The sequence below is a fragment of the Anopheles coluzzii genome, chromosome 2 (genome assembly GCF_943734685.1).
Source record: "Anopheles coluzzii chromosome 2, AcolN3, whole genome shotgun sequence".
NCBI lineage: Eukaryota > Metazoa > Arthropoda > Insecta > Diptera > Culicidae > Anopheles > Anopheles coluzzii.
The window spans coordinates 103,905,267-103,926,931 of record NC_064670.1 but is presented as its reverse complement, the minus strand read 5'-3'; the positions used below and the strand labels follow the sequence as shown (position 1 = coordinate 103,926,931).

General features: G+C 47.2%; 6 protein-coding genes across 12 annotated transcripts; 2 read left to right on the top strand and 4 right to left on the bottom strand.

Moving 5' to 3' along the window:
• Positions 1-103: 103 nt before the first annotated feature.
• LOC120961666 (uncharacterized) lies at positions 104-2,073 on the bottom strand. Its single transcript, XM_040385603.2, has 2 exons — positions 1,820-2,073; positions 104-1,746 (listed from the first exon to the last, which is right to left on the bottom strand). Exons 1-2 carry the CDS (start codon positions 1,968-1,970, stop codon positions 1,493-1,495), a joined length of 405 nt encoding a protein of 134 aa, XP_040241537.2. The 5' UTR covers positions 1,971-2,073; the 3' UTR covers positions 104-1,492.
• A 150-nt stretch (positions 2,074-2,223) lies between these two features.
• On the bottom strand, positions 2,224-8,018 carry LOC120961664 (uncharacterized). Of its 5 annotated transcripts, none has more exons than XM_040385595.2 (8): positions 7,478-8,018; positions 6,848-7,152; positions 6,545-6,755; positions 5,687-5,852; positions 5,437-5,601; positions 5,248-5,354; positions 4,559-5,122; positions 2,224-4,473 (listed from the first exon to the last, which is right to left on the bottom strand). In XM_040385595.2, the coding sequence occupies exons 2-8, from the start codon at positions 6,848-6,850 to the stop codon at positions 3,800-3,802; spliced, it is 1,890 nt and encodes a 629-aa protein (XP_040241529.2). In that variant the 5' UTR covers positions 6,851-7,152; positions 7,478-8,018; the 3' UTR covers positions 2,224-3,799. The 5 variants fall into 5 exon arrangements, with proteins under 5 accessions (XP_040241529.2, XP_040241533.2, XP_040241531.2 ...); XM_040385599.2 differs by having other exon boundaries at positions 7,844-8,018; XM_040385597.2 differs by having other exon boundaries at positions 6,848-7,176; positions 7,875-8,018.
• Positions 8,019-8,187: 169 nt separating this feature from the next.
• Positions 8,188-10,738, bottom strand: LOC120951459 (ATP-dependent RNA helicase DHX33). The gene is made up of 3 exons (XM_040370205.2): positions 10,460-10,738; positions 9,703-10,390; positions 8,188-9,633 (listed from the first exon to the last, which is right to left on the bottom strand). Exons 1-3 carry the CDS (start codon positions 10,705-10,707, stop codon positions 8,422-8,424), a joined length of 2,148 nt encoding a protein of 715 aa, XP_040226139.2. The 5' UTR covers positions 10,708-10,738; the 3' UTR covers positions 8,188-8,421.
• Positions 10,739-11,865: 1,127 nt separating this feature from the next.
• LOC120951317 (monocyte to macrophage differentiation factor) lies at positions 11,866-17,331 on the top strand. 3 transcript variants are annotated; one of them, XM_040369973.2, is made up of 4 exons: positions 11,866-11,968; positions 15,172-15,687; positions 16,007-16,366; positions 16,439-17,331. In XM_040369973.2, the coding sequence occupies exons 2-4, from the start codon at positions 15,247-15,249 to the stop codon at positions 16,745-16,747; spliced, it is 1,110 nt and encodes a 369-aa protein (XP_040225907.2). In that variant the 5' UTR covers positions 11,866-11,968; positions 15,172-15,246; the 3' UTR covers positions 16,748-17,331. The 3 variants fall into 3 exon arrangements, with proteins under 3 accessions (XP_040225907.2, XP_040225908.2, XP_049461550.1); XM_040369974.2 differs by having other exon boundaries at positions 11,871-11,984; XM_049605593.1 differs by lacking the exon at positions 11,866-11,968 and adding an exon at positions 11,971-12,051.
• Positions 17,332-17,853: 522 nt separating this feature from the next.
• LOC120951319 (uncharacterized) lies at positions 17,854-19,723 on the bottom strand. The gene is made up of 3 exons (XM_040369976.2): positions 19,419-19,723; positions 19,200-19,322; positions 17,854-19,118 (listed from the first exon to the last, which is right to left on the bottom strand). The coding sequence occupies exons 1-3, from the start codon at positions 19,550-19,552 to the stop codon at positions 18,983-18,985; spliced, it is 393 nt and encodes a 130-aa protein (XP_040225910.2). The 5' UTR covers positions 19,553-19,723; the 3' UTR covers positions 17,854-18,982.
• Positions 19,724-19,851: 128 nt separating this feature from the next.
• Positions 19,852-21,238, top strand: LOC120951318 (uncharacterized). Its single transcript, XM_040369975.2, has 2 exons — positions 19,852-20,534; positions 20,612-21,238. Exons 1-2 carry the CDS (start codon positions 20,034-20,036, stop codon positions 21,062-21,064), a joined length of 954 nt encoding a protein of 317 aa, XP_040225909.2. The 5' UTR covers positions 19,852-20,033; the 3' UTR covers positions 21,065-21,238.
• Positions 21,239-21,665: the final 427 nt, after the last annotated feature.

Genomic DNA, 21,665 nt, shown 5'->3' with positions numbered 1-21,665 from the left:
GTTAATGTGGTCAATAGTTTATTTGAAAAAAAAAAACAAAAAACAAAGTGCATTAGAATGAAGTGCTCTGACTAAGATGTGTGCACCGCTTTTCCTGCTAAAGAGGGTTTTTCTTGGGTTCTTATAGCTGTGAGACACTTTCTTGACTCTTTCCAACCGGAATTTAACGTTAACGATGGGAATTGGATTCTGTAGAACCCTTTTGGGGAATTTCCGATTGGAAATAGGCGAGAGGTGCTACAAAATCCATTTCATTTTCTCAAAAAGTTCATTTCTAACTAGAAACAGTAAAGAAAGTGTCCCACAACCATGAGTACTTTGGAAAAATTCTGTAAAGTATAGAAGCACGGACGCCACAGAGAAAAAAAAAAACACGCACATTTCCCTTGCAATTTTGACTAAGCTGATAAAAAACAAACATACACCTTGCTTATAATTTAATCTCAAGAGTTACAATACAAATACATGCTTTCGTGAGTGAGTTTTGTTTTCGATGCAAAACAAATAGTGCCACACAGACCAGCAGCACTTCTCAACCTGATGGAACGCCTGAGTAAGAGGAGAGATGTGCTTTGGGGTTGTTTTTTTTTACTAAATGCATTTAAAACGGAAGAATACATACATGTAAATGAGCTAAAGATACCACCGTTTAGAGTGTTTTTGATTTGATTTACCATTTTCGTTGGCGCTGCTATCGTTTGCCCGCAGAGCACGTGGTAGTGATGGTGGAAAAGGTGGCCAAAAAGTGAGGAAAAATCTGAAAACTGCTGGAAATGTGTGTTTGTGTATGAACTTGTCGTGTTTTAGTAGACAAAAGAGAGTGAACGTGAACGAAAGTGGTTAACATTGAGAGTACGAGATTAAGGGCAGCAATTATGTGTTATTTATACTAAACAAATTCAAATGAAAGTAGAAGAGCAGAAAACAGAACAGAAAACAGTTTCATCGAATCGAAAAATGCTAGAGGAAGTAATGCAGTAGTAAAGTAGGTGCAATTATAGAGGTGATACAGAATCAAAGGAGAGTAGAAGAAGAGGAGGGGTAAATACTACTAAAAGCCAATAAAAACGAATGCAAAAAGCACTATAATAACGCTGCCGCACTAACACTCACAGTTACAACAAAAAACAATGGTCAACAGGACATGGAAAGGACAGCCTCCCCCCGGGACAGTGTGGTAGAGGAAGAGCGGACGCCGTACGTATGTGGATTGTTGCAATGAATAAGGGGAGCGGGGGGAAAAGTAATAAAAATAATTGTATATTACTATTACAAAAATATTATATAAATTAAATAAAATTCATACAAAAACCGCATACAACACAACCACAACATCCTCCGCACACAGACACACAAACCCACGTCCACTTCATACGATGTTGCTCGTTATGGTTCGTTATTTAGTGATATCGGTTTCTACTATTTATTAGCTCTACTAACAACAACGATTGAATGCTTTCTCTACTTACGAAACTACCTTAACGAACGAACCCTACTCCTTGGCTTGACTCTCTTCCGCCCTTATCAACAACCGCCGGTCCGGTTCGTTTTTCAGCTCCAGCTCTGCCCGCCTTATCACCCACCGTTCGTCCTGCATTTCCGCCCAGAAGTAGTACTTGCCGCGGGTTTTTGGTCCCCTCACCGGTACAGCAAAGCTATCGATTCTGCCGCCGCCGAACTTTCTGCTTTCCTCTCCGTAATCGAAGCTTAGATCCTTGATCGGCTCGCCGAGCAGTTGTACCGCACCTACGGAATGGGGAAGGGGAGGAATTTGAATGATAAACCACCCGGGAACCGTTCCCAACCACTGCCATCATACCCGGATGAGCTCGGAGCAGTTTGAGCGATTCTTTGTAGTACGGCTGGCTGCGTATTTTGTCCTCCAGCTTCACCTTCATTATCATCGCACAAGTAATCCCACCGATCGCTATGTACGTAGCGGTTTTGGTGAGCGTTTTTAAGGATACCATATTGTCGGCAGCTTCCCACAATTCACTCGTTTTTCTTCTTTACGTGCAGCAAAGCAGAAAAACCGGCAACGGAGTGCAACGCGATCCGGCGATGTTATTGTTTACATCCGATCATGTCATTTTTACGGCCTTTCAGGTTGCGTTTAGCACACCGGGTGCAGTACTTCAAACCAGCTTCTGCAGGGTTCGCTTCATCGTGTGTTCTAAAATTGCATAAACGGTAAAATTGAAAGGAAAGTAGCACTCAAATTACTTTGCTTTCTGATTTCATATACTTAGCATGTTTATTTTCAATATATATATACTTCTTATAGTTTTTGTTGTTGCTGTTTGTTATCACTCCCTCCTCTGTCTAGGTTTGCCTAAATTGTTGTTAAATCAGTTTCAGTTGTGTTCATAATACGGCATACATAACCACGTGTGCAAGTGCTTACATTATCCCGCTTGTTAATTTTTAATCGATTTTCTTCATTCCGCCTTTGCAGCAGAAGACCTGTATCTACTGCTGTCTCATTCATATACGTGTTAGGAGCATGTGTTATTTTTTTGCATGTGCCTTTTGCCATCCCGCACATTAGCACACACGATCTGTTTTGCAATCAATCATCCTCACATCTAGCTTAAATGTAGTAACAACGTTTTTGTTTTGTTTTTTTTTTTTCAACAGTCCGTTACAGGAGCTACGGAGCCAGCGTGCGCAACGACCCATTCGCCCCCGTTCCTTCTTAGAGTAGTGTAGTACGCAAAAAAGGGAGAGAAGAAAACAGTGTCGAAAATACAACAGGAATAATTTGCCACTATGTAATATACCTTACTAAATCAAAAGGGGCCTGGGGCAAATTTGGATATAATAACCTGCCAGACACAAAGGGATGGGATAGGATGGGTGATACCTTAAAACCTAGTTTAGCAAAGCTTACAAAGTAATTATTAACGTTCCGTTTCCACCGCACGCAACTGATATAACACTGCGTACGGCTACTAGAGCTCTTTACACCTACATTTCGCGACGTTTTTTCACAAATTCGATTTCGTGCCCGTGTACAGCCAAAAATTGACTAAATAAAAAGCAGCAACCCCTGTCCAGCTGATCTGCAATGTTTTCAAAACCGTAAACCATCGATAAATTTGATAGGGTTGTGTGTGTGTGAACTGTGAGTGAACCGAACCGAGTGGGCAACGATCATTTCGCACTGAAGTGTCTTTCCCAGCCTGCTGCTGCTTGCCTCATCGAAATTGTCGATGAAATTTCGCTCAAACCACCTCGGACGGGTGGATTTTGTCATACAGCAACCAAAACCAAAAGTGTATGCTCATTCATCCCAGCCAGCCATGCGATTTGCGCTTCCCACCGTTCCCTACAACGATCGTGTGCCATTGATTTTAAAATCCTTCTTCTCTCTTTCCTATCGAACCGCTGAGTATGCAACTGCATTGTTGCACATTTCTTTTTCACCCAAGGGTGCGTGCTTTCAACTTGCCCAACTCTTAGTAAGGGATAATTTGTTTCCTATATAACAGAAAATAAGAAACATTTCGTTATATATATATATATATATGCTATCGCGCGTTCGCTTTACGTCCGATTCATCACTTTTATCCTGCACACCTCCACAAACGCTCCCGTGTGCTCCTGGTGCCTGCAATTGGTGCTCGTGTGTAGTATCAGCTAGCTTTCGCTCTCTTCCTTCCTTTAACATGTAACTCCATTGCTTCTTACTTTCCCCTCATAACCACCAAAACGGCGGGCAACATGGACGTATGGACCAGCGCAGACCAGAGGATTCAAGAGCAAATTGGCGTATTATAAATGGCGCATTTCCTGCCGCTTATTCGAGCACTGGCTTTCGAGGTTTGGCCGGTTTCGCCGCCAATGGGGGCGGTGATGAAGCAGAGCTCGACACTGCCGTGGCTGCTGTCGCCGTAGGCGGCATCGGACTTGTCGTAGTGGTGGTGGTGCTGCTGCTGTTGCTTGCATTGACCTCCGTACTCGTCACCTCTGGCATGGGCGCAGTCTCTTCGTCCTGCTGCTGCTGCTGCTGCTGCTGTTCGGTGTCCCTGCTGCTTGCCGAGACTCCGGTTTCATCGTCGGCCGCTTCCTCGCCCGCCATTGGTTTCGTTATCGAGCTGCTCACCGTCGGCGAGGAGGTCGGATCAGCCACGATCGTCGCTGGGGCGGCGGCTACGTTCGCCGACGGGTTGCTGCTGCTGGCCGCATTGAAACTCAAATCGTTCGCATCGAACAGGGAGGACGTTTCCTCGTCCGTCGTTTGCGATATCGAGGCGGCACCATCGCCGGCCTCCCGGTGCAGATGCTGCTGTGCCGACTGGGGCTGCTGGGTCGGCTGGGTCTGCTGCTGCTGCTGCTCGGGCAGCGAATCTTCATCCGGTTCGACGTGTAGGGGCATTTCACCCAGCTTCAAGTTGCTGTTTACCGAGCGAGAGCTGTTGTCTTGCTGCGCATCGTCGCTACGCTGTCGCACCGCCGGTTTAGGTCGTAAATCTACCAACAACAAAAAAAAGACAAGCCAAAATAAGCAATCACACCCTCATACAAGCAGTCAGCATGCGCCAAAAACCGTACATACCCGCCTGTGAATTGTCCTCCGTAAACAGTCCCATAATTGGATTGGAATCGTCCGAACGCTTCAGCCCGCCGACACTGTCCTCATCGGCACTACCGTCCCCGAGCAGTCCGCCAGCACCGGCCGCACCGGTGCCCCCCACGCCGGACGGCAGCTCCTTCGAGGCGAGCGAGCTCATCGTACCCTGCCCGACGAGATGGTGAGGTATGTGCGGGTTATTGCTCGAGCCCGTCGCTGCCACCAGCTGGCCCGGCATCAGCCCGGCCGCACCGCCCTGGGCCGCGGCAATGGCGGCCGCCTGCGACGGCGTGAGCGATTTGCGCGTCTTTTCCGCCTTGCGCCAGAGCGTGATTTCCTGCTGTTTGAAGTACCGCCGGTCTTCGGTGTCAATTAGCACCAGATTGAGGAAGTAGCGGACCGAGAACTTCTTGTTAATCTCGCGCATCGTCACGGTGAGGTCGTACCCGGCGAGAAACACCCGGATCGGTATGCTTTCACCCTTCACCGGCGACCCGTCCATGATTTCGTACTTGGCGATAATTTCGTTCTCCGTGTACATGTTAGGTCCTGCATGAAATGGGGGGGAGAAGGGGTGTTGGGCGGAATGAAAAACGTGTTTAGTGTATTAGCAAAACAGCGGAATTTGGAATGTGTGTAAAGCGTGGAAAAACAAAAACGAAAACAAAACTCACCCGAACCAGTCTGTTCCCGCTTGATGATGGCTATTTCCATGTGTTTAATCTTAATGCGCACCAGCAGAAAATAGATTTTGCCCACAATCACATCCTTTAAGTGGTACCTGGAGCAAAGGGAGAGCAGGAGACAGGCGTTAAAAAGAAGCATTCTCGTATGAATTCCCTTTTTCCCCTCTCGGGACTCACTTGCTCTTGTTGTACTCGAACTCGATGTGCAAACAGTCCTCGATGCCCACCTCCATCTTGATTGGACTGTTTGTGTCCGGATAGCTCGACAGCGTATGCACAGCAATGTCCACCTCCCGCACGATATCACTCAGCCGGCGCACAATCGTCACCCGCAGGAAGTATCTGGCAGTAGGCAGTAGTAACAGAAAATATCGCATAAATCGTACAGCAAACAACAGCGGCAAGCTCAATGCACTGCAGTTCCTACCGTAATCGAACGTTCGAGCCGACGTACACCTCGTACGGTTTCTCCACGTTCGCAAACTCGAACGGATATGACGTGTTCTGGATGAGGTCGCCCGGCCGGGCCAGCTCGCGCACCAGGCTCAGAAAGTCGTGATGATTGCCCCTATCGTAATACAATTCAATTTGACCTGTAACGAACGCGGCACAGCACCATAACGAAACGATTTAGCCGGGAGAAGAAGTAGACGCTTGTTGTTGCTGCGCGCTGCTGTGTTCGCAAACACACACACACACACACACACACAACGCAGATTCATTTATCGAATGGCGCAAACCCTTGTGGACTGGTTTAATTTGTGTGTATTAATATCTTGGTGGTGGGCTGAAAAGTCAACAAATTGATAAAACTGCCTGCCACTAGCTGTTACAGAGGGAGCGATGATGATGACGTCTGCCGTTTGGCCTAGCTGCTCTGATAAGAATTCTGCGGCCGTGCGAGCTTCTCGCCCTATAAGCAAATTGTTTTTTATCCGAATTCCAACAATGTCTGTGGGTGACGAAATGCACCGACAGAAACCAATTGACCGGAATTGATATGTAGGTCTAATTCGCTTTAAAAAGGGTATCGAATTCAACAAAATCAAGTCAAATCTGTTCTGCCCTTTACGCGAAATTGGCACAAACCAGCGTTTGGCGCAAACACATACACACGCCAGCACCGGAACCCTCCCTCCGCGGTGCAGCGATATGACCAGCGACGGGGTCGGCACACGTACACACACACACACACACACACACACACATACAGCGATTGGTGGTGGATCGCTGCGCATCCATACAAATAACGCACAGCAGCAGCGGCGGCGGCAGCTATACTCACCGATAAGCTCGATTTTGATACCCTGGTGTTCCAGCTTGCTGCCCGGTTTTTTGAGCGTAATGTTCACCTTTCCGCCCACCGTTTCGCCGTCGTAGTACAGCAGGTACTTGTCCTTCTTGCCGTCCTCTGTTTTGATTTCCGCCTGCTGCCGGTTTTCGGCCCCATCGAACACGACGTCGATGTCGGCCGACTGGCCAAACCGGAGGAAATTCTAGAAGGCGGAGGAAAAGACCCGGAAAACCATTTAGCATCATTGATCCAGCAGTAGGGCCGATTCGAGCAGTTTGGTAGTGCAAGGCTTACCATGATGATTGGTTCGGTTCGGTTTGGTTTGGGATGGATTTCCCGGTTTGTGCACCACTCACAGTAGGGGGACGACCGCTGTTCGGAGTTTCGGGATCAATTCAGCCAGCGCAGTCTATCCTCCCTAATCACCAATTGACTTTGTGCGGTGCTTTTGTTCTCCCTATCTCTCTCACACACGCACTCTCCCTCTCTTTCTCTCACTCTTCTTCACTCTCTTTCACTTCCGCTTCTTATCACCAGGGGCTCACGGATATGGGCAGTGTAAGCGCACGTTAGTGAACAGCCGGAACCGCACGGTCGCACTGCAATCGATTAAGATTTGGCTGCTGGTTGGTGGTGGGGGCAGAGTGTAAGCACAACAAACATACGGGCCAAATCTAGCACCCCCTACACACACACACACAAACACACACACACGCACACAGGCGCGCACTCAATGCATACAGACGCACACATACACAAACACACACGGAGGCCTCTGTGAAAGCTGTTCGTGCGGAACACACACGGCGGTGGGCTTTACACACTTTTCGCCTCAATTAACGCGGTACGTGACGTGTGTATGTGTGTGTGTGTGTGTATGTGACAGTCTGGGCCTAAAACCAGAACACCACTTCCGGACCCCACCTCTACTGCTGGGGGGAGAATGATTTGATGCGGCTTCCGTTCCCTCCTCTGCTGGGGCAAGAGTGAGTCTGCGGTTTTTTTGTCTCTCTCTCTCGTCTCGTCTGCACTTTTACACGGTGTGAGATGCGTTTTGTTGCCACTTTTCGTGGTGAAGAACACTTTTGCAGTGGGAAAAGGGTAGTGAGTGGATAAATTTCGGTGGAATGCACCACCGCCTCGCCCCACACCAAGAACAGGCTGTGCAACTCTGTTGAGACAAACGACGACAACGACGACGACAACGACGAGGACGACGACTGGACTTGCCCGAGAGGGTTCGCTGGAGCCGATTGTATTATATAAGAACGCGCCGCACACAGCACGCACAATGCACTCAATCCTCGATTTCCTTTCGTACCGTCGGGGAAAGCACTTTTCCCGTGCTCTGGCGAGTGAGAATATTCCCTTTTTTCGACACTTTTCCGCGCCGCTAGGTCGTCGTTCGTGGTGTCTTTCTTCGTTTCGTTCGTGAATCAGTTTTTTTTTGTCCAATTAGCACAAATTGACGACTGCTGTCAGTTTCTGCTTTGATGGCTGCTGTCAAATTCCCAAATGTGAGGGGTAGGACAGTTTACCTACAGATTTACTTTACCGCGTTTCGAACGATCAATTTTCGGATGTTTTTCTAAATCGCTAGCAAAAGAAAAAGAAAAAATCGATTGCTCTGAAAATGTTGGTAAATAGTTCATGAAGAATGTATTTTACAAATGAGAAATGCCACGTGATGATTGTTTTTTTTTTCTTCAAATTTTACACTTAGTTCAACTAAGCAACGGACGTTTCCAAAACATTCGTTGAAAGATTGCGCGCGTGCGATGATGGGGCACACGCACAACTCGCCGCTTCCCCACTTAATCGCTAGGAAAATTAGTTAGCTAACGCAACGGAATACTTCCAGAAAGTATTCATTTGTGCGATTGGAACGCCCGGAAGTGGTTCTCCTTGAAGCCCTTCGTCTGGTACTGGCTCACGTTCGGCACCACCTCATCGATCCACGCCGGATCGATTTCGGTCACGTTGCGCAGATAGTTGAGTCGCGTCGCCACCAGCTCGGTGTAGACGACGACCGGGGGCCGGAATTTCCCGCACACCGCGCTGGACGGATGTATGCGCGCCTTCAGTGCGCTGGTCGAGGTAAGGTACAGGTGGTCCGGCTGCTTCGTGGCAATGTTCGCAAACAGCCCGGTCAGCAAACACTTGGCGACGGGGGTCGTATCCTTCCCGCACGTGCTGCTCGGCAGGTCAAGCGCTTTGCAAATTTCGCTCAGCTGCTCCCGGATCGAGGCCACGTGCGTTAGGTTGCGCTCGTTGAGGAAGTTGTCGAAGCACCAGACCTTCGGTTTGGCCCGCGTCTTAAACTCGTTGAACACGTTCAGCAGCGTGATGTGGTCGCCCGAGCGGTCGAAAAACTTGGAGTGTGCGATCAGCATCTGTTCGCGCTTGTGCACACTGTTGGTAAAGACGTTCTCGCCCGACAGCATCGCGATGATGGTGAGCATCTCCTCCAGGCAGCCGAACTTGGGCGCGGAAAGCAACATCTTGGAGTACTTGGGATCGAGCGGAAAGCGGGCCATCTTGGTGCCGAGCGCGGTCAGGATGGGGTTTTCCACCGAGGAGATCGCATTCAGCGCCTTCAGCTCGAGCAGCCCGCCCACGATCGCCTCCTCCGGCGGTTTGTCGATAAAGTCAAAGTCTTTGTAGTTGACGCCCATCACGAGCAGGTTCAGGATGGTGGCGGCCATGTTGCAGCGCAGAATCTCCGGCATCGTCATCTTTTCCAAATGCCCGTACACTTCCTTGGAGTACGTGCGGTAGCAAACGCCATCGCTCAAACGCCCCGCACGGCCTGTCCGCTGGTGGGCTTGCGCCTGCGATATCCAGGACACCTTCAGCATGTCCATCCCCGTGATGGGATCGTACGAGCGTACCTTCGCGCGGCCACAATCCACCACATACCGGATGCCGTTGATCGTAATGGACGTTTCGGCAATGTTGGTCGCAAATATTACCTTCCGCACGTTACCCGGCGCAGCGTTGAACACGTCCAACTGTTGGTTCTGTGGCAGCGCGGCGTACATTGGATGAACGGCAAGCTTTGGCAGGTCGGGCGAGAAGCTCTAAAAGTGCAGAAAACATCATTAGCGAATGTATGAGAGCATGCACGCGCTCACAGGCGTGTCCTATACCTTAGCCAAGCGTCGCATCTTGCCAACTGTGGCTTCTATTTCTTCCTGACCGGTTAGGAACACCAGCACATCGCCGGCCGGTTGCGTTTGGTGGATCTCTACCACTGTCTTCAGACACGCCTCGATGTAATGCATTTTCTCCACCATCTGGTACACCTTCACCTGGTACGTGCGGCCTTGCAGGTATACGATCGGACAGTCGGAAAAGTAGCTCGCAAAATGGTCACAGTCCATCGTGGCCGACATGATGATCACCTTCAGCGGCGTCATGCGCTTGAGGGCTCGTATCTGTTGCGCTTTCTTTACCACTCCCAGCAGCACATCCGTCGCGATGGTCCGTTCGTGCACCTCGTCCAGTATGATCACGTTGTAGTTGCGCAGCTGCCGATCGGACAGCGCCTCCCGGCACAGTATACCATCGGTCATGTACTTAACCTGCGTGTTTTCCGACGTCATGTCCTCGAAGCGCACCGTATAGCCAACCAAATCGCCCAGATTGGTGCCCATCTCCTGCGCGACCCATTTCGCTACGGTAATAGCGGCCACTCGGCGCGGTTGCGTGATGGCAATCATTTTGTCCCCGTTCAGTCCCGCCTCGTAGATGAACTGTGGCATCTGGGTGGTTTTTCCGCTGCCCGTCTCACCCAGCACGATGATCGTGGACGACTTTCGCACCATTTCCATCAGCCTGCGGATGGGAGGATGGGGTAGCATGAAGCAACAAAACCGCGTGGGAGTGTGGTGTTGGTAAACTTACGATTTGCGCACCGAGTAGATGGGCAACGACAGGCGTTGCTGTTTCGCCTGCTCCTGCTTCATGTAGGAGCGTGAGTATTGATTGCCCAGACTGCTGTTGCGACTCGAAAGTCCGGAATCCATCGTTACGGCCGGGCTTTTCTTATTAATTTTACTGGTTGAAGTTCGGCACGCCGGAAAATAAACAACCCGCACCGATTCCAAAACACGCCGCCTCACAATTGACAGCGTTCGGGGCCCGTACAACATGGCGAGGATTTTTAACGTTCGAATATTGCTGTATCTCGCTCATTTTCTCTACCCTTCCTTTACTTTCCTACAGTGCTCTTTTCAAAGAGTCTCCCACTTCACCAAGAACGCTTCGTCCATTTTTGTTCATATGCCTTTCGTTCACCTCATATGCCGAGGTGTGTTTGTTCTCGCTCCTTGTGTCATGCCATCTCTTTCGCACCTTATGGACGTATGGAAAATGTAAACAAGCTCGGTGGTTGATGTGAATGTGGAGTGAACAATTTTGTCTTACTTTTTACCCTTTTCCATGTCCTTTTTACGTTGCAGATTGTCTATTGATACAGGGTTTTCCGATGGAACTCAAGACCGCGGGACACTTTGATGAATCGGCGGGAGTCAGTCGCAAGACTGCGGAACGATACATGAAAGAGTTGACGATACTGGGATCTGTATCGCAAGACTGCGGCACACTTTTTCGAGCACATTATCGCCTCGCAGAGACATATGGTCTGATCAATACCGGCATTCCTCAATTCCCTCAGCGCCTCAAGGCCACAATCGAATGAAGACATTTCATAAAAATCCACCAGAGGATCAGCTGATGCATAAGCGGAACATGTACGAGAAAGTGAGACGGAGGAGCGCAGATGCTAATGGCACACACATTAAATGGAGTAGCCCGTGGGGTCTTTGAGAGAGAGGTGGTGGAGTAGTGGAGTGTATTTATTTATTTGGCCATTTAATTTTGTCCACCAACACAATCGCACACAAGCGCGAGCTTTTTGTCGATCATCTTGAACCCTCCCTCGCTTGAAACGACTTACAAAAACAATCGCCAGCGAGGAAAAATCGGACGGATTCGGAGCATTGGGGAGCTCGTGAAAACTGGGTTTTGACAAGCATGGTGAGAGTTTATGCGCTAGCGTTGAAATGTTGGGTTTAAAATTACCGTTGATATGTGATGATTTTTGGCGATTAATTGCAACTAGTTTAGTTTGCTGACAGTAAAAAAAATGTTAACTAATTTCAATAGCATTATCACCTCATACAATCACAATTTCTCAATTCCAATAACCAAAGCATCAAACCGCTAGTACCCAAAGTGTCAAATAGTTTTTGTTTCTTTTTTTCCCTCATCGGCCAGCTGTCATTCACGGATCGGGGGGGCAGGTAGCATGCACACACACACACACCTCTGCACGTTCCATTCATTCGCTCGTTGGTTGTTGACTTCTTCTCGTGGCGCACGCTTCGCTCCTGTTCTGTGTTTCTGCAAGCAGTACGTGTTTCAAGAAGTATTAAACGAAATGTTCAATTAAAAGCTTCTAGTTTATGTGCAATCGTAGATAGATTTAGTGCATGGTAGGAAAATGCATGTGTATCTTACATTGGTGATTTCCATATCGCTGGAAAAGCCAATGGAAATGAAGCACTTCCTTCCTTTCGTTTCGTGTGGTGTGGTGTCTTGTGTGTATCTCTTTGCAAAAAAAACCCATCTGTTAGTGCCCTACTTTCCTCAACGCCGAGCATAATTATTCTCCCATTCACGAAAGTGGCCATGAGCTTGCTTAAAAAGTGCATGTGCAGGGCCAATGCAGCCGTGTGTGAACCTGTTCTTCTGCACGTTTTGGCCAAACTGGTGCTGCTGCTGCTACAAAGTGTTGTTTAGAGCGGATTTCGTAAAAGTAGCTGAGCCTGCTTTATGCGCCGTGCCATGTGTTGGTTTTTTTGTTGTTGTTGTTCTTGTATCGCGTGTGCCGTAAGTGCAAGTGGATAATGTTGCAAGCCATGGTCAGGCGCCCGAGGCGAAGTTGCATTAGGCAGCAGATAATTATCTCCTCCTCGGCGGTACTCGTGTACCTACCCACCAAAATGCCTTATCCATGCGAAATGTTAAAACCCAGACAGACAGCGGTTTCGTGTTTCTCGTCGCACCGGGATGGAAAGAGCATGTAGTAGCGCCGCCCTGAACCAATGAATTGAATCCACACACAACCACGGGAACGGTTCTCCCAATCATGTGGCCATGGGTAATTGAATAATCGACTCAAGATGGCAAATTACCACACATTGTAGGGAGGGCAGGCGCGGCAGCAGGCTTCTTCTCCAGCCTTTAACGAGTTTAACTAATTCACAAAAGGAAAAACGAAACACGACATTCTGCAGCTGCAACCCGGCAACATGCGCATCGTGCTGGATAAGAGGAAATGCACACAGAAAGAGAGAAAGAGAGAGAGAGGGAGATAAGTAGCATTGCTAACCTCCTGCACAAATAACTCACTGACAGGACGAAGGATCGATAAAACCATTCAGCTATCTACGCCCCTGAAGGCCTAATTAGAAGCACAACACTTCCTGCGGCATCTAATTCCATAGCTTATCCTTATCAACAATCCAATAGTTCTAAACGATTTCGAAACATTCTATTTAATGAGGCCAGCGACTTGATCGCCTTCTTATCTTTTGGAAGCGACTGCAGGAACAAAACGAAATAACCAGTTACCACCACCTGTTAGCAGCCGCTGTGCAAGGAGGACCGGCGGCAAACGGTTCTTGTTACGAGCGACGCGCGTGTTCGCGCTGTAATCCAATTCCGACTCCGACTCGCCGTTAGGTTATTTTTATCGGCAAACGTGCGACACAACACACAGGCGGGTCGGTTCCATACCAAATGCGTTGCTTCCTCCATGCTGGCAACGTTAAGGACACAAATCCATTTATGCGCTGTATGCGGGGTTTGTCCTCCTTGTCCGTCTCGCGGGGGCCGACGTGAAGTTGATGGATTAGATTTCTTCACACGATGGTAGCAGCCGAGCTTTTCGCACACCGTTTTGAAGCAAAGAGTGTCGAAAAGCACACCCAACAAATGCTGTGGTTGTCCAATTAAATGATTACCATGGCTACGTGTGCCATTGAACCCTGTGATTGATGGCTCGCGGATGGGATAATCGTTCGAGTTGCATGTTCTTCTAATGTTGCCTGGCAACAATTAAATTCTTCAACCCCAATCGCTTTTCCCCCCTTTAATCGTGAAGGAATTTAACCCGAGCGACGATGGTGTGCGGCCAGCTGATGGCCGTGATTTCAGCACCACACACTAACTGTACAGCCGTAGTGGAATCGTTCATTGAAAAGTGAAACGCGACTAGGTGCATGCGCTTAACTAGGTGAGATTTGTTTAACTTGCCTAAAAATAAACACCACTATGTGGCCAAGCGTGCCGTTACATTGTGCAGGGAAAAACGCGGTACAGGTTCCTACTGCAACCGATGGTCGATGGCGCAAAGGCGCAGCTTACAAGAACAGGTGTGTGCTGGTTGGCGTATAGCGCCAAGCATGGCTGAGATTTCGCAACACATACCGAGGCACCAGCCAGCACACAGCGCTCGTCTTAGTACACCGGTAATTGGCGTAATTGAATTTGAATGTCAAGGTACGGGCTGGGTGGGTGCGCGAGAGATATACCTTTTTTCCTCGAAAATAGATGACCTTTCAATAGAGGAATATTTGAAAAGGTGAATGTTTTCACAAAAAAACACAATTTTAATCCAATATCTGGGAGTAAAGAAATATTACTTCCCACGACGTACCTGCTCATACTCATTAATATCTTCTTTTTAACAACTCCTTCGTTTCCCGGGTTTTTTTGTACTATACACCATTTCTGTGTAAACCATTAAACAGGGAGATTCTCCTCTCTCCCTGCGGGACAAAAACACGTATTTAATTACCTTAAACACTCGCGGCGGCATCGCTTTAGGAATTTCCGTGCGTCATATGGCGAGCAGCTAATCAGTGGGCGCCCGCAAAAAAAAGCGCCTCTTGCGCGGGTTCAACACGGTTCAACTGAAGAGGAACTGTTTTTTTTTGCATCGTTCTCGCATTTCACAGCCTGCCTCGGTAAACGAAACTCTCGCTGTGGATGATTTATGATCTCAGCTGCCTTTTTTTCTTCCTTCAATGGATTTATTATGTCTGCAAAATATCTTCCGTACAAGTGTTGCGGCAAAGCGAAGAGCCAAACCGGATTACATACATGCCACAGTGTGGTGAACACAGGAGTGAAAGATAACGCGCTGAAAATGCATTCGAAATTTAGCTCGAAACTCAACCAGCAACCAAGTAACAGTGTTGATGATTGAAAGCGTGCATTTTTATTTGTAAACAAAGCATGATTGTTTATCGCCGCCCGGTCTGATACGGTCGGAGGGGTCAGCATCATGCTGCGGCTAGTCCTCAGGCACGCCATGTGCGTTTGGCGAACACGCGGTGCGAGAGGTTATTATCGCGTGTGTGTGTGTGTGTCGTGGTGTTGTGTCTCGCTTATCTCGCCCATCCCGAATCGGACGAATACGGTCAAAACGTACGAACGAAGGGCATCACGTTACAAAGCACCACATCGAAAATTGTTTATTTATGCTGCTCGTGTATGATGTGTGTAGCTAGCTATATTTTTATAACTTTTTTTTAATTTATGTTCAGCTCGCCGCTCTGTGCGAACCCAGGAACCGGACCTAACTGCCGCAGAACAAGCGCGCGCCACGTATAACATCAAAGATGCAGGATGGTCTCATTTCCCGCGCCGGGGCAGCTATCTGTAACGACACCTATCCTGCCAAGGGATCAGCCAACTACAACGTTCCACCAGTGGACGGAGGAGCGGGTCAATACTCTCCCTCGAAAGCATGTGTCCATCAACATCACCCGACCCGACAGCAGCAGCCGCCCTCTCCGCAGCACACGCCGTGTGGAGACTTTAAGCTCTGCGGGTACGACGGTACTACGATGAGCTGTGGTCCGCTAGGTGATGAGTGTTTACCAAGCAGCACCGGTGGAAGTCCACTGACCGGCCGTACCGGAAAGGCGGACCTGTTTGGTGTGCTGGAGTTTTGGCTACAGCTACGCTACGACCTATCGACGCTACCGTGGGAACAATTGCAAACGATCCAGCTCAAGAACCCCCGTGCCGCACCGGGCTGTGCGTACATTCCGACAAAGGTATGTGTTTGTTTGTTTGTTTGATAAGCACGAAGCATCGTTATCGCAAAAGGATGAAGATCGAGATGGTAGATAACAGTTTACGACCGAGATTACGATAAAGGAATCGCGGCAAGATAGGACGCTTTTTATAGCCTTTTGATAAAACCATCAAGAAAGCGCAAGTGATTGATCATTGCTACCGCTAAGGAATGCGTTGTGAATCATGTTGTTTGTATGAAACGACCTTTACACCCCTGCCACAACATCACGTAGCGATTCTTCAGCGCTTTGTTTGCAACAGCAACTAACAGCTCCGTTTATCTGTCCCGTTCTGTAGGTGGAACACATTGCCAACATAGTCACGCACGGTACCTGGGTACTGCCGTCGATGTATGCCGCCCTCTACCTTTACGGGCGCAGCCACACGCCCGCCCAAACGCTTGCGGCCATCATCTATGGGGCGGCCCTTTCGATGCTGTTCTTTGTCTCGACCTGCTTCCACTGCGTCTGCTACTGTAACCACAATCGGCCGCTGAAGGATGCGCTGCATCGATGCGATCGTGCGATGATCTACATCTTCATCGCCGGCTCGTACTATCCGTGGCTCAGCCTGGGACATACGACCCACCCGCAGATAGTGTCCGTGGTAAAGTGGAGCGTTTGGGTGATGGCCGTGCTCGGCATTGTTTATCAACAGGTAAATTCACATTTATTTAAACATTTTTTATTAATTTTCTGTAAATTAATTGCCGCCTTTTCTCTTGTACAGATGTACCACGAACGGTACAAGTGCCTGGAGACGTTCTTCTACGTGGTGATCGGACTCGGCCCATCGGTCGTGATTGTGCTGTGGGGCCACGAGTTTACCGGTATGGCCGAGCTAAAGTTTGGCGGCGTGCTGTACATTATCGGTATCGTGTTCTTTAAGTCGGATGGGCTATTCCCTTTCGCGCACGCGATCTGGCATCTGTTTGTGGTGTTTGCCGCATCCGTGCACTACTTTGCCATCATGACCTACCTGTTTCCGGACACGAGCAGCATCGTTTCATCCGCGGTGGAAGGTGCAGCGGCCGGTTAAACTGGCAAAAGGCGATGTGGGTGGCTGGCTTTATTCTTGTTCCCCTTTTCCTTCGTTTATCTCACACTGTTTGTGTTCAAAGCCTTTTGATTAGTTAGGTTTTATTAAGTTTTGTACAGCGTAATTGTAAGTAGACTTTCTTTTTGTGTGGGAGCGCGCTGGTGCGATCCGCTACAGCTAAAAGAAGGTTAAACAGAGTGTATACCAAGGCAAAGGAAGAGGACACACGTTTCCTAGAAACGAAATGATATATTTTTAACGCAACATTTTGGTACCCAGTGTAGCCTGGGAACGTGTGGCTAGCGTGTGTAATAGAGAAAGGAGTTTTGGAGGTGTTCAAGAGTGTGTAAGCTACTGGGTGTGTAGCTGTTGGAACCATTTCCTCCCACCTTTTTTGGGTAAAAATCAAACCTGCTCAATTTACTTTTTCTATCCTTACAATTCATATTGTATTGCATATTGTATAAGCATTTCTGTTTTTTGTTTCTGTCGCTTATTTTGTACGCCTTTTTGGCTGGCAATACTCATGAAGCTGGTGAAAGAGGTTTTTGTTTTCGCTTATACAATTCTTTAAGTGCAACAAAAAGGTCGAAAAAGGCATCTTAAAATGATAGAATCGGTGACGGAAGTCATTTCATTGTAGGCATATTAGTGGTTTCTGTTTGTTGTCTTCTTGTTCTGTCTTATTGTGATACTTAGCATGACTAAGAAAAGTTTATAATATTTAATTAGTTTACAGTTTCTTAATTCCTGTCCCACTTCCCGGACCCTCCCCGGTTGAGGAATTGAACATAGAAAATTAATTATTACGTTATTAGTGGTACAAAACAGTTGTCAGTTGTGGCGACCCCTCCCCACAATATAGCAAGCAAGTTTAGTGCAACTCAAACCACCTAAAAATTAAATGGTCGAACAGAAAGAGCTGAATGATGTTCTTTGTATAAGGTGCAATGTTGTAACACAACATCGACGGGTAGATTTGATATTAACGTTGAGAGCGGCTGGACGCATGGTTGGTGGCGAGCATTGCTGCGTTAGAGTAAGCACACCCATACATAGATGGTGATGTGTATCAAAACCAGTGGAAAAGATAGAAGTCTGAATTATCGTTAGGCAAAAGGCTATATGGATACATTAACATATACCAAACACTAAAACAAAAACAACTCGAAGCCAAAACACAGTACCATTTCGTAGTGGTTAGCTTCATCAACTGACTTCTTCATCCATCTAACGAATAATCCAACAAATGTCTCTCTTGAATGCTACATAAAAAATACTCGATAATAGTAACATTAAACCCACCTTAATAGAGTAGAATGGAATAGAAAAAGGTTTTGTTGCGCTAAATGCTGCAACAAATTAAACAAACGATCCCCCATATTTGCTCAGCTTAGAAAACAGAGAAAACAAACACACGTACAGGCACTAGTGGCATATCGGGTAAACATTACAAACAAAACACTTGGATGAAACAAAAAATGATAAGGAGGGAATTGGGAAACAACTAAATCATTAGTAAAACAACCCAAATTTGATACAAAAATATCAAAATGATAAATTCCACCCCAATACCAATGTAGCCCATCGATAATTAAATTAGAAAAAAAAACAAACAAACAATTAAATAGGAAATAGGGAAAATGTTCCGAAAAGAGCCAAATAATTCTCGAATTAAAATAGTTTCTCGATTGTGCATATTTCTTCCAGTCCAGTTGACAACATAAGCTCACTTTACAGGGTTTTCCAGGGGTTTTCATAGTTGTGGGACACTTCCATGACTCTTTCCTATTGGAAGTGATCTTTATATATTGGAAATTGGACTCCATGGTACCCGTTTTGGACAGGCTCCTTGGAAATTCCTGCTAGATTTATTCAACAAGGGTGCTATACAGTTCAATTCCCATTACATTAAGTTTATTTCTCGTAGGAAAGTATCCCACAGCTATGAGAACTCCTGGAAACCCCTGTAAAGATCACTTTCAACTAGAAAACACGCTTGGTGTACACCGTACCGTACAGTACAGTTCAATAGACAATGCAATAGGCCAACATCCGCTGAGTATAAACTGATAATAAATGTTGAAACAAATAGTTTGGAATGATAGTACGAACACAAAAACTAGTTTTCTTTTAGCATTTACGGATTATAGTTTACTCATGAAAGCTCCAAATTAAACGCTCTCTATTACACTGTCCTAACAACAACGTGGCTAACAACGGCTCTTGCAACCTTTAGTGGACAGGACCTTTCATAATTTCATGCAGACGGCGTGTCTGTCGCTCCGGATGGCGGAAAAATGTATCCAACACAAACTCAATCTCCTTGCGCGTGTGCAACGGTGGCCAGAGCGTCGTGATGGCAAAATGGCTGGAAAGAAACGATTGTAAAGAGGGTGATATCAATGAAAGGTTCTCCCTTTTTGGTCCCCCTTTTTGGGGGGCTACATACCGATGGAACCGCATCGAATCGTAGGCCGAATTTTGCATCAGCTCCAGCATTTTCAGCTCGTAGTTGAACTGTTGCTCATACAGCACATTGTTTGCGTGATACCGTTGGCGACAAATGGCCGAGCTGAAAGCGAAACGGGGTTGTTCAATCTCAATCGATTCACACTACTCACAACAAACGCTTCATTTTAAGGTACGCTTAGGGTACGGCAATGCTTACTATGGAGGCTGCAGATTAGTGTAGCTGGGATGTAAACTTTCCTCCGAACGGTTCGGTTTGGGTTTCTTTTTATCGCCCGACTTGCGCTTCGATTCACGGCGCTTTTTGCGCTGCTGGGAGCTGGTCCGATCCATTCGGAACGATGAATTTGAATGTTTTGCAGTACAAAACAAATGGTTCTCTAGTTCCACACTACCATCATCGGTACGAAAGAAGTGCTGTTGCAGAATGCCAGCGCGCTGCTGCTTATTTTACGCCCTGTGCGTTACCCCTGGCGACGGATAGGAGGCGATGAAACAAAATCGATTTATTTAGTTAATGTAGGTCAGCGAACAGGTAGAAACTGAACAACGTGTGATGGTAGTGGGGGAGGCGGTTTGGGGTTCAAACTGTTTCTGATTGACGTGGGCAATTGCTTTCGTTTTCGCAGGGCTGCATTAGTTCTGCCATTACCGACAGGATCAAGTTGCAGCATACAATGCTTTCGATTTTAATTGCTGATCGATTTTATACACCAACAACAGATTGCGGGCAGCGTACCGAGGAGATGGCGGCTACAAGGCGAAATTCAAACAAATATTTTACAGTTGTATTGTAATATTTTTTCACAAAAATATGGGATTGAAATTGGTTTTGATGCTTCCATGCTTGGAGCGCACGTATGCTGCTTCTATTGATGGTCGATACTGGTTGATTATTTTTGGACCAAAGGATCACAGCAAACACTGCCCAAGACACACGACCGAGTGGTTGTCGACAACGTTATGTAGAGAGCGGTGTGGTAGTTTGTTGTGGGCAGTATTTTTTTTTTGTTTTACTCCTGTGCAACTCATCCTGACGATGTTCCGCAACGCTTTTCAGCATAGATTCGTGACAGTTTTCTCGAGCGCCGGAAGCAAACCATTGGCCATCTGGGATGTGCACACGAAAAACGGGCACTCGCGGCGGGTAACCGATGAAGATATCCGCTCCCTGGCCTTCGAACTGATCGGGGTGAATGTTGCGACCACGTACATGGTAGCACCGTGTGCACCATGTCCCTCGCTTTCGATAAAGCTCCCATTTCTGGTGATGTTGGTTAAAAATATGAAAAAGTTCTTTTGCTTCGAGGTTCAGGTGAGCTGGTGGCATTGTTTTTTTTTTGTTTCTAATGTTTTCAGACAAAATATGATCATTGTCCCTCTTTTGCCTAGATCCTGGATGATAGACAATCGCTACGTCGGCTACGCTTTTCCAACTATCAGAGTGGAACGCGCGTGGATAATTTCAGCTCCTGCATGCCCCTATCGTTGACCTGCAATTGGAACCATGTGCAGTTGAATTTGGCCGAGTTTATCAGGCGTGCGTACGGTACCAATTACGTCGAGACGGTTCGGCTGCAGATACATGCAAATGTGCGCATCAAGCGGATCTATTTCTGCGATCAGCTGTACACGAACGATGAGACACCGGCTGAGCTGCGACTTTTCCCACCGGTGCGCCCCAACCGGATGGTGCAGCTGAAGGCACAGCAGAAGCCGGCCGCAATCCCTCACGAACCGATCGAAACGGTACGGCCTCCGACCCCGGTGGATGCGGCGGACATTTCGAACATGTTGGAAAACGAACTGGCCCCTGCCCAGTGCGCTGTTGGAACGGACGGTTAAATTTGGTCGTTGATTGGTGGATGGAAGAAGTTTTTTTTAACGCTAGAATTATACAGTTTTGTACATGATGGTTATCGGGTTAAAATTATTCGTATGATTACAGATGGAGATTGATTGAAAATTCTTCAAAATTTGTAGAGTGTTACATCGATAAGGTAGGGAATAATTTCATGTATCTGAACTGCCTATCTTCATTCATTTAATTGTCGGCTCTTTTCAAACAAACACGTGGTTTTGTAAGCATGTCAGCCTTTGCCGCTATCACGTTGCTCGAGATGTTGGTTTCATTGCCCATGCAGCAAAAGTTCCTCACTATCTTCAACAATTGCATGTTGAAAAATCTGCAAAGAGATCTGCGTTGTTTTTGTCATTTTTTGGTCTACTAATTTCAGAAAGTGTAAAATTTTCTCTTGCCAGAAGTAGGACCCAATTAATTCCGACTAATTTTCTCTCTGTCGTTGAAAAGCGATCCCTACAGCAACCATGACCACTATGATGGGAGATAGACAAGAGGAGCTTTGTTTTTAAAATATATATTTTACTCCGATTTAATGGCAGCTCTAAAGTGGAATCCTTTCCGCATCACGCGCTATACAACTGT